Source organism: Protobothrops mucrosquamatus, unplaced genomic scaffold, assembly GCF_001527695.2.
Source record: "Protobothrops mucrosquamatus isolate PMUCROS unplaced genomic scaffold, P.Mucros_1.0 scaffold_154, whole genome shotgun sequence".
Lineage (NCBI taxonomy): Eukaryota > Metazoa > Chordata > Lepidosauria > Squamata > Viperidae > Protobothrops > Protobothrops mucrosquamatus.
This window is the reverse complement of record NW_015386230.1, coordinates 2,231,704-2,248,149: the sequence shown is the minus strand read 5'-3', so window position 1 is coordinate 2,248,149 and position 16,446 is coordinate 2,231,704. Positions and strand designations below refer to the sequence as shown.

The 16,446-nt window shown below is 36.0% G+C and overlaps 1 protein-coding gene across 1 annotated transcript in view; it reads right to left on the bottom strand.

Moving 5' to 3' along the window:
- Nucleotides 1-159, bottom strand: part of SLC25A47 (solute carrier family 25 member 47) — a gene marked incomplete at its 5' end in the record, with an annotated part of 7,609 nt that extends 7,450 nt beyond the window's left edge. The window contains one exon of the mRNA XM_015820280.1: nucleotides 103-159. Coding sequence (XP_015675766.1) covers nucleotides 103-159 — 57 coding nt within the window. The remainder of the gene's footprint in view (nucleotides 1-102) is intronic.
- Between the last annotated feature and the right edge of the window lie 16,287 nt (nucleotides 160-16,446).

The window sequence follows — 16,446 nt, the reverse complement described above, 5'->3', positions numbered from 1 at the left end:
TAAACAAAGTGTTAACTCGGTCACAAAGAAGAGACCTATACAGTTTGCCATGTGGTAGGGATTATACACAAAATAGTACTTTTAAGAGACTGGCTGACATACCTTTACTGTATCCAATGGATAACCTACTGCAGCACTAACACCACCTGAAACAGATAATTGTATGTGAATTTGTTTGGGAAGTATTATAATTAAATATGTTCAAGCCCACGGAGGAGAAATCACATTCTTCAAGCTACCACATTAAAGCTTCCCAAGCCATCCCATGCATGTTCCACATTTATGTACCAAACTTCTCCCTCTTGCCTTGAAATTATTGTTTCTATATACTTTGTTGATGGGCTATGACAGTTAAGACTTTCTCCCATCTTAACCAACCATGCAGTTTGTACAACAAAATACAATTAGATGTGAGCATCCCCAAAATGCACTGCAGAATGTGCCTGGGGTTGAATACTCATACAAAAACTAGTGCAGCCAGATTGTGAAGATTATCTTTGTCTTTAATTTATCATGCATTAAGCTTATATTCATAACTCTGAAACCAACTTGGGAAAGGAGAAATAAAATATACAGTGTGGATGGGAAGAGTTAATGTCCTCAGATTGGAGAAGCAATATGCACACCACCTTGAATTCCTGGAGGAAAGGGAAATCTTAATAAAGAAACCAGAAAATTCTATACATTTTACTAGAGATAAATATCAGTGCTTAACAAATATGAAAAAATGGTGGGAAGGCAGACATCTTGTGGTAGTTGATTCAGCAAATTCAAATATTAAAAAAAATTCAAAGATCTCACAATGTTCCTATTCCATTTGTAAAAATAAATTACTAGACATTACTGAGATTTATAGCAAAATTCTACACAATATTTCTCATTTTTAACAGCCATCTTGTTAAGAGACACCTTGCCTTATTTGTATCTGTTTAATGATGAAGGCTATTTAGTTGTGCCTATTTCTTATTTGCAAAATATCCATTGGACAGCAATGCTAGTTAGTATGATGCAATGGTATATTATTGCTACAACTCTGCATTACTCCAGCATTCCTCTTGTCTGGATTTTGTAAAGCTGTTTCCTGTTTAGCTGCTATTCCCTTGCTTTTATTTAGCAGGGTTTTTTTTCCTTTTTTTCATTTCTCCTACATTTCCATTTTTCTCAGTTGATACTATGGCTTCTAGCAGTTATGGTATTGAGCCTACTCTATTCCTATTGGCTTATTCTGGGGGTGTGGGTGTTTATGGTCTGTGGTTGATGTACTACTTTGACATGCCTAGGAATTTGATGAATCATGGGAATATTTTTTCCCTTGCTACATTCTGTGTTCTCCCTGAGGAGTACCAAGTTTGCTAATAGAAATAGTGATAGAAGACAACCCAAGCATAAAGTATAAATGAAAGAAGGCAGAAAATGAAAAAAATATGCCCCATGTTGGTCTTGATAATATTGTTCTAGATATCAATTGACCTTTTCTGGTATGCCCTGAATGACAGTAATTATATAGCTTTTAAACAGTCTTAAGGGATTTCCACACTCCAAATATAGCCACCATCAGACACTTCTATGGCCCAAAATAGTGTCTGGGTCTGAAAAATTTGAGCTGCTGATGCAGCTGGAGAAGAAAAACAAACAAGTCATACAATCCATGAGTGAATTTTCTATTTCCATTAACAGTTTAGGTATATATTATGAAACTTCCTCTAAAATAACTTATTGTAGGGGTTGAAGTGCTGGATATGGACTAGGAAGACTTAGTAGACTTTGTTTCCATTCAACTACTGTGAGCACACTGAAGAAGGTTAGTCAAGAAAGCAGTAGGGAAGGGAGGTGCCTTAATGACATAAGGTAGCATATCAAAATCTTGAAGGCCTATTCAACTTTTTCTATGCCCTTATATGAAACAAAATGAAAGCAGAGTTATTTTGAGTTTCTTTTTCACATTTTCCTCTTTCTCGGGACTCTAACCGTTCCTGCAGTTCGTCCCTTATTGTCTCATTCATTCTGTCCCTGTACACAGGATTATTTCTACATCCTTCACAACTGAGGCTCACTGGATAACTTGTCATTGTTTTTCACCCAGCCTGCCTTATCAGCCTATGGTGGGGATAGAATTAGAGAAGATCTCTCATGTACATTCTTATGATAAAAAATGAGATATAAATAAAGTGTGGCTTTAGGACAGATGCTTTCTTATCATAACATATTATAATATCCTAGATACATGCAACAAGAAACCAATAGAGGGGAAAAAAGAAATCATGAATCTAATGTTTTCAATTGTCTTTTATATATATATATAGTTCTAATTCAGGAGAGGGATATCATTCAATACCAGGTGAGTATTCCTTATACTGTAGTCATTTTTATAGTCATCTGTTTGATGATCTCTGCTTGAAGAATTGCCCAGTCCATGTCTGACATAAAGAATCATTAGAACAACAAGCATGAATTGTCCATCAAAATTTAGCAAGTGCATAGTAGATTGAGCACAAAAGTTTACAAGTTATTTAGTATCCCAAAGGCGATTTTTCACAAGGCAACTGGACTTTCTTGTTTTTCTTTGAAGACGTTTTGCTTCTCATCCAAGAAGTTTCTTCAGCTCTGACTGACTGGATGAGAAGCGAAACGTCTTCAAAGAAAAATAAGAAAGTCCAGTTGCCTTGTGAAAAATCACCTTTGGGAAATAACTATGACCTGGATGACTGAGAATCTCCATAGGCAAGTTATTTAATATATTTCTAGTTAAGATATAGTACTACTTTCCACATGTCTATGAACTACCTATGAGGTTTGGTATCATTAGCACTAACCATACTATCAATCTGTCAACATACGCCTTAAAATTCCTTGTTCATGAGTATGTGGGAACAGAGGGGGGAAGAGGGCCAAATGGTAAATATGACTATGTAATTGTGCAAATGCTGTCACCTACATACTTGCATCAGACATTGGAATGCAAGTACATAAAGGAAGCATTTGTGTGATGATGTGCATATGTCTTCATTTTTGCAATACTGTGGTTTGCTATAGACATTACTGTCCCTGTTCTTTTTTTAAAATGTCCTACCAAATGTAATTTTAGAAAGAAACAAACCCACAACTTTATTTTCACTCTGCCAAAACGTGGGATTTCCATAATATTCCTTCTTTATTGGGAATAAATACTTCAGTGATGCTTCTAGTGGTTATATTTTTTGCTAGGCCTTCCTCTTTGAGTTTCTCCACAGTGATAACCTACTTTCATCTTCTTGTTTCTATCTGTCAAGCAAAATGCATTCATGGAAATAGCTCAAATCCTCAGCTGTTCCCAGAGTATATGTTTACTAGCACTTTCCTTGACCAACTGAAAATGGGTGACTTGATACTTGCATCTCCCAGCTGGCCGTTATTTTGGAAGTATACCTGATTAAGGGTTTCACAGAAATTGGGTGAATAGACTGTGAAAGAAAAAGTGGAAGAGATTGGGTTCCTCTTTCCTGTAAAGCTTTGATAATGATGCTTGCAATATAGCAGGGGTGTCAAACTGCCAGCCCACGGGCTGGATGCATCACGCCAAAACCACGCCCATCCCATTGCCGGCAATGGGAAAAGAGTCACAATATATCATGACATGTCACGTGACGTCGTGAGTTTGACACCCGTACAATATAAGATCATAAACTGAAATCTGAACAGATATCAGTCTGTTAAAACAGATGGGGGTGGAGAGTTAGTCTTACAATTTGCAGGTGCAACTTTTGTTCAAAAATTTAGGAGATTGTGGGGAAGTACAACAGCTGAGGAAATTTATTACACAAGCAATACATATTTAATTCTAGCCTGTTCACACTTAGAGGGAATTCCTAATGTCAAATAATCAAAATGTGACATTTAGTGGACCATATAAACCAGTTATTTAAGGATCAAAATAACTGTCCCTCAATCACATAACCTGAAGGAATAGAACGGTCTAAAATATCAAAAAGATATTTCACAGTATTTTGAAGGAACTCTAACCTGAATTAATAATTACACAAATCAAGCTGCATAGAATAAATTCTTGCAAATTCTCTCATTTCCCTAATTGTATAATTTCTCAATAGGAAAAATGTATTCCTGAATAAGATCATCATAATTATTCTGACTGGTTTTCTACTTCCAAGAACCCAAGGTGTTTTTTACCAGGAACATATTCCTCTTGACCTCCCTTAAGTGTGCTTTTTAATTCTTGACCAATTTCGGACAACAGCTGCTTAATACAAGTAGTCCTCATTTAGCAATCACAATTGGGATCAGCTATTTGGGCACTAAGGGAAGCAATTGCTAAGTGAAACCATGACTGTGCTTATGAACTTACTTCAGTTTTTTCTTTGTTTTACACACCTTCAAAGGTCATAAATGCTATGGTTGGTCGCAAAATTACTTTTTCATCACTGTCATAACTACAAATGATCACTGTGCAAGACAGTTGCTAAATGAGGACTCACTGTATGTTATCAAATATATTATGAATGGAGTCTGTAAATACTCTGTGCTGAGTTCCAGATTAAGAAATCTATACTATTTGATATTGATTACCTCCCTAAAACTGGATAACAAATCACTATTACTTTCAGTTTGATTTCAGTAAGTTTAGCTTCCTCACTGCTATGACCTTCTTCCTCCTTTTATTTTCTCAGTATCTTAGAGAGAACTGTTTGTACTATACAAAAGCTCATTGCATGATCAAGGACCAGAATTTGTCAAATTCAAGAAGAATACCTTCTTATTATCTAAACAGTATAGAATTTCCTGCTTGAGCAAGGGGTTGGACTAGAAGACATCCAAGGCTCCTTTCAACTCTGTTATTCTGTTATATGTGTAACAAATATGCAATAGAGATATTTATTTAGTGCAATCTCCATTAACAGTGTCACTTGTTATATAGCAAGGACTGGAAATGGTAATACTTCCATTTCTGAATATCAGAGCTTCTAGCCTGACACCTGACTACAAGCAGCTTTCTTGAACTGGTTCCCTCTAGATGTTGGGCTAACTTACCACCATCCTTAGACAACAAAACCAATAGCTAAAGTAGTGGACTTGTTATAAATAGTAACTAGAGGGCATCAGTTTAGGCTGCTTTCTGTCTGGCCCATCCCTAGTACAGGCCCATCACTTCTTGGCTGTAAAAACGAATGCTATTATCTTCTTCTTACTCCCAGCACTTTACAAATGTATCCCATGCCTGTGTTTTCCAGCTTCAGTTCAAAACTAAGCCTTTCAGAGCAGATGTTCCATTCTAGGAGCAGCCCCAGTTTTGATTGGCTGCATGGCTTGGCATGTCCATTCTCTTCCAGCATCTGGTAATTGCCCAGAGCAGCCCTTTAGCTCAGAGCTACCAGGCTGTTGCATTCCTGGGATTTTTAAATAATCTTGATCCTGCAGTGGTCTGTTAAGTCAATGAACTTTCTTCAATCCCAGAAACTTATGGTCCATACAACCCTTACAGTGTTTCCCAGTGGGCACCCTTTTAATTTTTGATGCCCAATTGGAATGAAGCATTCTCCTCTTCCTTCCCCACTTCCCACCACAGTATTACAATTTTTATTTGGAGTACAAAGGACAGAGACATCCATGATATTTTCTCAGTATGCACCACATTGATACTTTCTTGCTATGTTTCAAGATAATATTTTCTCTAGAGAAAATAACATCCTGAATATATTCAAGTATTGAAAGTCTTGAACCGCAGTGGATTTGGATTTTTGAAAGATTATCTTTGTTGCCAGTTCTCACCACAATACAAAAAGATGTTGAGATCTAGAAACAGTGCAGAAAAGAGCAATAAAGATGATTAGGAGACTGGAGGTTAAACCATATGATGAATGTTTGAGGGAACTACATATGTCTAGTTTAATGAAGAGAAGGACTAGCAGTGATATGATAGTAGTCTTCCAGTACTTGAGGGGCTGACACAAAGAGAGAATCAATTTATTCTCCAAAGCACCTGAGGGCAGGACAAGAACTAAGAGGACTAGGAAGACCTCCAAGTTCCCTTCCAATTGTATTATTCTATGTTCTAATAAATATAAAGGTAAATACAAAGGTATCTGAGAAGTCAAAGGATACAGTCATGCAGCGGCCATGTGAATGGAACAGATGTGGAAACCTTTCTTCCTCTTCCCACCAGACCACACCCATGCTGGGCTATGGCTAAATTGCTCAGGAGTACATATTGCACAAGCATTCATAAACTTGGTTTCTTTGAATCTGATTTTGTTTTGTTTTGCCCTGCTGCTCCAACACCTGCAAGGAGGAGCTCATGCATCATAGGGGGAATTTATGCATGCTTGTTCTGCCCTTATTTTTCTTAGTGGTAGCCTGAATACAGACATTTTAAGAAATCATATTTGTTTTATTATGAGAACTTCTATGAGTACTTTTTCATTCACTTTGACTCTAAACAGCTTGCACAATTGCTTTAAAAAGAAGCACTGGTGTTGTGTGTTAGTGGTAACTTAGTGTGGAAGAAGAGGCCAGTTAATAAAGACCATTCCTAATGTAATTCTGCACATGTAGCAACACACATATGAGGTGGCTACAATTTCTCCAGTTGGCAAAATATCCCATAGTAAAGCTGAGTACTTAAGTAAAGATCTGGAGTAAATATATTCATTCTCTTCTGCGACAATGAGGCCATGTTGTTGGGAGCACATAAAATTTTCTTTTCCATTATCGCATCTGTTCAGGGTATAATTGAATTAAATTGTTTCAAATAGAAAATAGAGCTTTGTCTTCTTGTGTGCATCCAATGAGAGAATCAGCAGCACCAACTATGCTACTTTTGCAAACAGTGTATAGTAAATGTAAGCTGCTCTAAATCAGACTTAAACTCTGTACTGAGAGTGGGTAAGGTTATTCTAGTATCTGAGGTTTAAAACTGATCTTGCTTCAACTGCTTTGCAAAATGTTATATAAAAGCCAGTCTGATTATTTGTATTACAAACAACTTTCCACATTCATTTGCATTACAAATATCTCTCCACATTCTGTAATTAATTTAATTCGCCAGGGAAGTCCTAAAGGCAATGGAATATTGCCAATGCAAATATTCTAATCAAAGGCATACTTAGCTTCAATATATAGGTCTTCTGTCACTCTACACCAGGGGTGTCAAACTCGCAACGTCACGTGACATGTTGTGACGTGTCGCGACTTTTTTTCCACTGCCGGGAAATGGGGTGGGCCCAGTTTGGCATGACGCAGGGCCAGTTTGACACCCCTGCTCTACAAGATGAAGGAAAAATTTTATGAATATCTGTGACTGAAAAGGCTAAGCCTGAAGTTCATGAATCCTGCCTAGCATGGTTTCTGCATATTTAGACTAGTATATTTCAGTACATTAAAAAGGAACCTACAGTCTATAGGTAAGTTGCAAATAAGGTAGAGTAGACAATACAATGTGGTTTAGAATGTTATTGTAAATAAAGGTGGGATGAAAATATAATATATAAATGCCATATTTAGCCAAAAGGGAAAGTGAGAGAACTTCTGAACTGGGAAAGATAAGGGACTTTTCTCTTTTAGGTAAACATTATGCTGGGTTTAAATTGTTTCAAACTGACAAACAGACTTTTGTCTTCTGATATGTATCTAGAGTTGGTTTTCCTATGTGATTTTGTAAAACATTTTATAGGAAAAATGATTTGCATTTTATGTATGTATGTATGTATGTATGTATGTATGTATGTATGTAGTTAGTTAGTTAGTTAGTTAGTTAGTTAGTTAGTTAGTTAGTTAGTTAGTTAGTTTTTATAAATAACTCATGGCAGCAAACATACTCCCAATGAGATAGGTTGGCCTGAGTGAGAATAATTGGCTCAAAGTCACCCAGCCGGCTCTCATGCATAAGGTGGACCTAGAACTCACAGTCTCCCATTTTCTAGCCGGATGTCTTAACCACTAGACCAAAATGGCATGCCCTATATATCAAATATTCCCTCTTTATTTCTTGGGTCAATATCACTTCAACCATTTCACTCACAAATAAAGTAAAAATAGAAAAGGAGACATTTGTTATCTGTCCTAGAATAATCTAAATAAGTCTTTGATATCTAACATCCCTTGGGATGGCATAGAAGTTTGCATATATTGGCAACAGTTTTTGAATTCAATATGATTTAACCTTGGTCCATCCTAACTGTAAGTCATAATCCATATAGTTAGCTTTGCAATAAAATTTTCTTTCTAAAATACAGCAAATATTTAAAATTTCACTTTGACTTAGCCTAACTGAGCATAAATAAGAAGGGGTTGGACTTGATGACCTCCAAGGTCCCTTCCAACTTTATTATTATTATTATAAAGTTTAACCGTGGATTTTGCTTGGCCTAGTTTTGTATTAAGAGTTGTCAGCAGGGAGAATAAAAAAAGAAAAACTCATAAAGTTTCCACTCTTTAAATTGGTTAGGTTCTGTGTGGGGGACATTTTTTAAAAATCACACATGAACATTTTTTAAACATAGACTCTTATCTGCTGAATCATGCAGTCCCAGGAGCACTGAACTATGGCATTCTCTAGACTGCATTAATCAGTACTAAACTGGTAATGTCTCAAAGAATAGCCAAAAGAACTAATGGAGCAAAGGCTGAAAAGTAGCTGCCAGAACATTGAACAGATTGATCAATAACATTTCTACTTTTACAGAATTGATAAAATTCCTCATTTATATACATGTCACCCTGTCCAAAATCACAGCATCAAATGCATTTTTTCCAATAATTCCTTGACACTTATAGTGGTAAAACATTAGAAGTAATTAAGTCCAGCCTGATTTATAGCATAGCCTGATTTCACAAAGACGAATCAGGACAAATGTCATCAATGTACATTGAATGCATTGTTCCAATAAACAATGGTGAGGGCAACAAACATGCATTTTAACTTCAATGATCAGTTGAAATGCAGTTCGATGTTTTGGATGAAAAGAAGCATCCAACAGAGTGAAGAATTAAAAATAAATGTGATGGAATTATTTGGAATGAAATTGAAGTGAGGAAATTGTGGAAGAGATGGAATGGAAATGATAAAAAAAGTAAAAACTAGTAAAACTAGAAATGCAGATGATATAATTGGAAGAAGACTAAAATAGTAATGCAATTTGTTTATAGCTAAGCAATTTGTTTAATGTGTGTGATGATTGTGCCTAGCCCTAGACCATTGAAAGAATACCATTATGATTCCAGTCTATATAGGGAAAAGTAACAAGAAGGAATGCAATAGGAAAACTGCAGAAGTATGAGTTTGCTAAGTATGGGTGAAGAGGTTTTGGGCAGAATTTCGATCAAAAAGGTTATGAGAGGAGACAATCAGGAAAATGTGGGAAAATCTGTTTATGCTTTCTTTGAGCAAGGGAAGTGGTCTTTAGCAGGTCATTCAGAAATGTGAGAAGGTTTATTGTACATTTTTTAGTATAGAAAAAAGCTTATGATAAACAGAATCAGGTTGAATTGTGGAATGCTTTCTATTAATATGGAGTTGAAAAATGGTTGCTGAATGTGACATAAGTGGTACGTAACGATAGTAAACCATACATACAAACAAATTTTATACTTAGTGAATGATACAACACAGACTTTGGAGTGAGGCAAAGAAGTGTGATGTCCCTTTGTTAATGTAGTTACTGTAAGAAGATGTGTATCAGAACTATCTGGGGTAATATTAGGGGCATGATATTCCAGGTCATGAATATACATGCATGAAAATAGTGGTTGAGAACCCAAATGGTTTACAATGTTTGTTAGACAAATTGTATGATTCACAACTACTGATCTGAAAAGTTACTGTATGGAAAAGTAAGGTAATTGTGGTTGTCAGGGAAATGAAGTGAATGATTGCAAGTTATACATAAACAGTAAAAAAAAAAATAGAACAGTAAACTTTTACAGGGCATCCCCAGTAACACTGGTTTTAAAATGGCAGGTGTAATCAGCTGTCAAAGCCCTGCTCTTTTTTAAATGTGCCTTGCATGCATTACACATACATAAAAAGGGTTGGGCTTAGATTATTTAGTTGCACCCACTGTTTTGAAGCTAATGAGTATAGGAAAATATTTGAAGAAATTTTAAAATATGCAAACATTATCAGAAAGATAGTAGATAATATGTGACCTATTGAAAGGAATAGATATCTGTCTAAAGAAGTGAAAATAGCTATGTTTAAGTGCATGCTGTGGCCTACTTTATTAGATAGAAATAGACGCGAGTATATTAAAAGAAACAAAAATAAACGGAGCACAGTGAGAAAAAAATTGTTTAATAGGGAGGGAAGGGGAAGTGGGTTTTAAATTATTGTGGACAAAATAAAAAGTGAGCAATCACTGCAAAAGAAATATGTTGAAGTATTTTGCCCAATTCAGTAAGAATAGAACTGTGAATTAAATACATTTAAAAGAGTAACTGGGCTAAGGGGGTAAACCAACAAAATAAATATCAGATGGAGCAGATTAGATCCTCAAAAAGAAAGGTGAAAAACTAAAACAAAGAGCAATGTATGAAGTAATGCATGATTGTGTTGGAAACAAGGATGGTCTACAAGGATAGAAAGGAAATACATGATCATATTAAAGAATCAAATGTAGAAGGACTATTGACACTGACCCCAAATCTGCTACTATCCTCAGTTAACTTGCCTGATTAAGTTCTCATTCCCCAAACTCTTTAACTCTAGTGCTGGGATATGCCCATGATATCAGAGAAATAACAATGGTCTCTCTTCATCAAATACCACCGTACTATTTATTACCTCCAATAGCTCCAGCAACGAAATCCATTTGCACCAAGTGAGCTGTGTTTGCTTATCCAGGAAAAAATGTTTGAAGAAAAATCTGTTTTTCCACAAACGAGAACTCTGGAGGGACGTTCGAATTTGAGCAATAGGTGCTGAAGTCAGCAGCACCAGCTTTCTGCACTTCTCTGTGAAGATGAATTGAAAGAGATATATCACCAGAATTTGGAAACTGTCCTGGAACATGGGCAATTCATAACGTCATAGCAGCCAGCTGCAATTGTTGCAGAGGACAGAGACCTTTCTTCCCGTGCCTTTTGCCCTGCAACCCAAAGTGTTAACTCTGAGCTGAACCAGACCAGAGTCTTTTAGTCTTTAAGTCTTTTAAATTAAAAAGTGAATCCTGCTTCTTGACTTTTTGAATCTGTTGCCTCAGCAGAGAAGAGATACAATTCAGTCTGGTATTCAGATGAGATGGCCCTAAGTAAACAGTTCTCATCCACCTGGGGGGGGGGGGAGAAGAGATATAATCTGTTGGGGAGCTTCTGTTGGGCACATGTTTAGAGTTCTCTGAGTGCATGGGATCCAAATTGCTACATCAGTTATTTCAGTAATAAGGCTTGGAAAGCCTTTTTTTTCTGAGAAATACTCAATCAGTCAAGCCAGTATTAGACTAAGTGAACAGATTACTGTACTTGATTTGGTGATTACTGCATTAACTCATTGTTTGCAATTATGGTTTATTGTCTAAGGCACAGTTGGATGGATTCACACAATATGCTGTATTATAAACTGCATTTATAAAACATAATGGCTTGATTCACACAGTGGATTGCTAAATAGGCAACTAATTCAGATACTTTGCTTTAAAAGACAAATTGCCTCAAGCCAGTCTATTCCAATCTGATGCTCTCCAGTTTTGTTAGACCTCCCAATTACACACATGCAAAAATGGATGTTGCAGTTCACATTTGGTTGTGAGAAATTTTCCTAGCCTCTTGGTAGGTGCCCAATATGTGTAGACAATTCAGTGTAAGACAATTGCCCTGGGAGTCATGCCTCAAATCAGAAGGTGAGCTGAGAAAGAAGAGTATCAAAATGCAGTTAACCAATAGCTTTGTCTAGTTAACACTTAATCGTTTTAAGTGAGTGATTAACAAGGTTACTTCTCATTTGGCCCATATAATTCTGTACCTCCTGCCAAGTATGAATAGAGGTGTATCATGATATGTTCCTCCTAAGATTCCTCCTAAGAGTCATTTGAGATCTTGTGTCCAATGTCCCCTACAAGCATCTCTGACCTACTGCGTCAAGTTTGTGTCTGAACTCCATGGTCCATTGATATCTTGGCAATCTGGGTTAATACACCATGTGCATGTCTTCCCATCACCACCCCATAGAAAGAATTGTAAGTATTGTATTAGAAAAAATTGTAACTAATTTCAGCTCAAATCCACAAGATAAGTGCTTTTAGCTGCTGTAAGAGATGTAAATGATTCACTAAGAAGTGATTGCTCCATTGACCAGACAGAGGCAAAAAAAATGAGGAATGGCCACCAGGCATAACGCAAGAATTAACTTTACCAAATCAGATAGAACATTCATCTAATCCAGCTTCCTGTTTTTATTACTAGACTATTTCAGAAAATATACATAACACAGGTTTTCTTTACATTCATCTGCAGCAGCTCATGTTTTTGAAATGTGCTCTGGCTTGGATGCCAATTGGACAGTCTTTGGTGATGAATGAAGAAATACTTTGTGGAGTTATCTGGGATTCTTTTGTCAGGCTTGAGAAAGTGAATAAGGTCCTTGGTAATCAGAATGGTATTACTCATGGATTTGATCCATGCCTTTCCTGGCTCTTTGACGGCGTTTAACAAATAGATGTAGGAGGTTATTAGCACTTCATTAGAAAGGACATCAGTTTTTTCTCATATAATTTGGGTCATTTTAGTCAGTACTCAGGCCTGGTTGCACTATAGATGATTTATATTTGGGCTTAGATTGCAAAAGTGGCCCCTCTTGACCCTATTAGACTTCTTGATGGTGTTCAGTATCATTGACCAAGGAGCACTCTGGAACCCTTCACAACAATGGAAAGCTGGGGCATCATTCTTTGGTACATTCACTCCCATCTAAGTGAATGGTTCCAGTTAGGGTTCATGAAGGAGCAGTGATTGAAGCAGTCTTCTTCTTAGCATGATCACTTCCTTTATGTTATTCAATATTTATATGCAACCTCTGAGAAAAGTCATCCATTGGTTTAGGAGGAATATTCATCAACATATAGAAAATACTGAGCTATAAATGATCATCTTGAATTGGTGCCAGAAGGCGGTAAAGATCTGAATGGGGCAAAACAAAGTCAGATTAAATTCTTCCAAGATGGAATAGTTGTTTGTTAATGAACATCTCAGAAGCCTAATAACAATATTCTGGTCATTATTCTTGATGAAGTCACATCAGAAAAAGTTACTTTATGACTTGCAATTTCTCATCAGGTGTGCCATTTTGAGAAATTAAAGAAATGCAAATCTAGACTGTGCCTAAAAACACTGGTAGCTTTCAGCACAAGAAGCATTTTATACATGAGAAATGGTAAGTAAACATAAACAGCTAACTTGTTATATTCTAAACCTTTCTCAAGAGGAATCTAAAATAAACTCAAGGGAAGAATTGATGATGGAAGAATATACTTGCCAATCATATTCCTATATATAGTTATTAAATTTAAAGTGGATAAAACATTTTGTGGTTTTGATAGTGTAATAGAATTATGTACATATACTGAAGAGCATTATTGCTACAATGTATAAACTTTTGCTGAAACTTGATCAGAAGAACAAGTGAAAGAATGCATGATATAATGGGGTAAAATAATTATGGTTATAATACACAAATGGGTCAATGGGAAAATATGTAGTTGAAAGGAATGAAATTTATTTTTGAAAGAACATTATTTTTGAAAGAATTTTATAAAATGAAGCACTGTTGGTATTTGTCACCAGAGAAATTGTCTAGAATGTGTCATGGTATTTTAAATTTATGTTGGAAATGTGAACAATATGAAGGGACATTTTATTGTATCTGGTGGACGTGTAAAAAAAAACAAAAAATGTGAATACAAATGCATACACTAATTCAGAAGATTTTAAAGACAACTGAATACAATTGAGACCAGAGGCATTTCTTTTGGGTCTGGATAGACGGTTAGAAAAAGGCATTGGACTTTGTCTTTATACTGTATGTGACAACTGCAGCAAAATTATTATATGCTCAAAAGTGGAAAAGCTCAGTGTTATCTGCAACAAAGAAATAGTTGGTGAAGATAATGGAACTTGCAGAGATGACTAAATTAAATTCCTTGATTAAAGAAAATACATTTACATTTATGTTTGATTTGAAATACCTTACAGATTTTTTGCATGAAACTGAAAAAAATGCATATGCGACATGTGGTTTTAATAATTAGGAAAAAAATAGATCATAGAAAAAGTGAACTTTTCTGGAACTATAGGGTAAGAGATAACTTTGCAATTACATTTGTATTTCCTGAAAAGAAAATCAGAAGCTGCTTCTATTTCTTTTTATCTTTTCTTTTTTTCACCTTTGTCTTGTTTCTTTTTCTGTGTTCTTTATTCAGTATTAGGTTTTGTTAGTTTTTATCCTAACATTTAAAACAACATTTAATAACATTTATATATGTTAAAAATCCTCCTTAACCCTTGACTATTCCAGGAACCGCAGGTAGAAGTCCCGGTAGGAGGTGGGGTGTGCATGAGTGCATGATCCTATCTTGACCAGGATACCATAACAACAATTACTCATACCCCAATCAACAGCTATTAGACTATCATAACATGTTCCATGCAAGCAACCCTTGGAGATGATTCAGAAGCTGAGACTGGTACAAAATAAGGTGTCAAAATTATTATGCCATCAGTATATAATAACACAGATGTTAAAGTTCCTACACAGGTTACCAGCCTACGTAAATTATAAAACTGTGTTGATTATCATGATCACATAGAGGAAATAAATGTTAAGAGCAGAATAATTAAATGTATACTACATTGAGATGAATGTATATTTTAAGAGGGATTTCAATATTAACCCCTAATGGATATTTTACATACTAATGATAAAAGCAATATTTAACTTCTTGCTGGAGAGCAGAGCTTTGTCTGGTCTCTCCCATTGCTTTCAGAAATGATCAGTGCCTTTGAAAAGAATGTCATGAGATGTTCTACTTGGGGGTATTCATTTTCATTTCATGCAGCAAAACAGGCACAAATCGTATGAAAAGATATACCGTATATAGAAAGCTCCACCATGAGCAATTCTGGAATAAAATAAAGGACTACATTTAAATTTCACAGATCAGTACAAATATTCCTTTGTCAAAGAAAAAAGGCATCTTGTGATTTACATGACATAACTAACCAAGTTTATTTGGAAGCAACTGTCAGAAGTCAATAGCATAGTCATATATAAATTATCTGTTAGATTATTTCTGGATGCAATATGCTGTGGAAAGCCAGGTCAAAGTGTGATTAATGTAAAGGGCATAAACTGCAGTTTTTAGCAATCTATCTTATAGATCTACTCCTTTCAACTTCCTCATAAATGGAAAATTACTTTAAAATCAACAGTGTTCTGGCCGCTGGATTCATGAGTCTAGACTAGAGCAACTATAAAACAAGATTGCTTTCTTCTCCAGCTTTTTCCATGCAGTCACTTAGGGGCAGAGCAAGGATGAAAAATGGACAGAGAAGCTGCTGTGTAATACACTATTGCTGATTACCCTAATGCCCACCAGGCTACCCACAGAGGGGCATTTGTTGTTTTTACAATTGGTTTCTTTAAAAAAAAAAAGGCAAGGAAAGCTTGCCAACCATTGCAAAAGCAGCTGGGCTACCAGCCAGGACAGCTGCTTCCAAGCAAATCAAAACTATCCTGTTTGCTGGGTCATTTGGCATCAGGTCACTGGATACACTTACTCAGGGACTGAGCCAGATTGTACAGTTGAGCATGTCATACCAACGCACTATTTTCACTCTTTGGATTTCACTCTGAAGTGTAGTTTGTATGATTCTGAAACGGTATCTTCGGTTTGCCCAACCATTAGTTCTTATCTTATGCTACTCCCCCATTTCTTAGTAACTGTGCATGATATCTAATTCTTCTTTCATGGAATTGTGTTCTATAAAAGGTTATTGTTGCCTTCTAAGTTAACCTAGTGTTTTTCAACCTTGGCAATTTTAAGATGGGTGGACTTCAATGCCCAGAATTCTCCGCTTAGCATGGAGAATTCTGGGAGTTGAAGACCACACATCTTAAAGTTGTCAAGGTTAAAAAACTACCTGTTGAGGGGTTTTTCTGAGACTAACAAGGCCTCCCTCCTAAAATATTAACAGGCGGCATACATCTCAGGTGATGAGCAATGAGTAATACTAGTAGACAATAACAGATGTTATTGTGAGACTAACAAAGCTAACCCTCCCAAAATATTTATAGGCGACAAGCACTGAGTAATACTGGTAGGCAAACGTCTGCATGACAGACATATCCATGGTCAACAATCACTGTCTATTTAATTAATCCTGGGTTCCCACGACACTGAATTATAAATTAAACCTCTTTTTTTTCTTTTTCTTTTAAAAATACATCGTGGCTCAATACGCCTCCCGAAT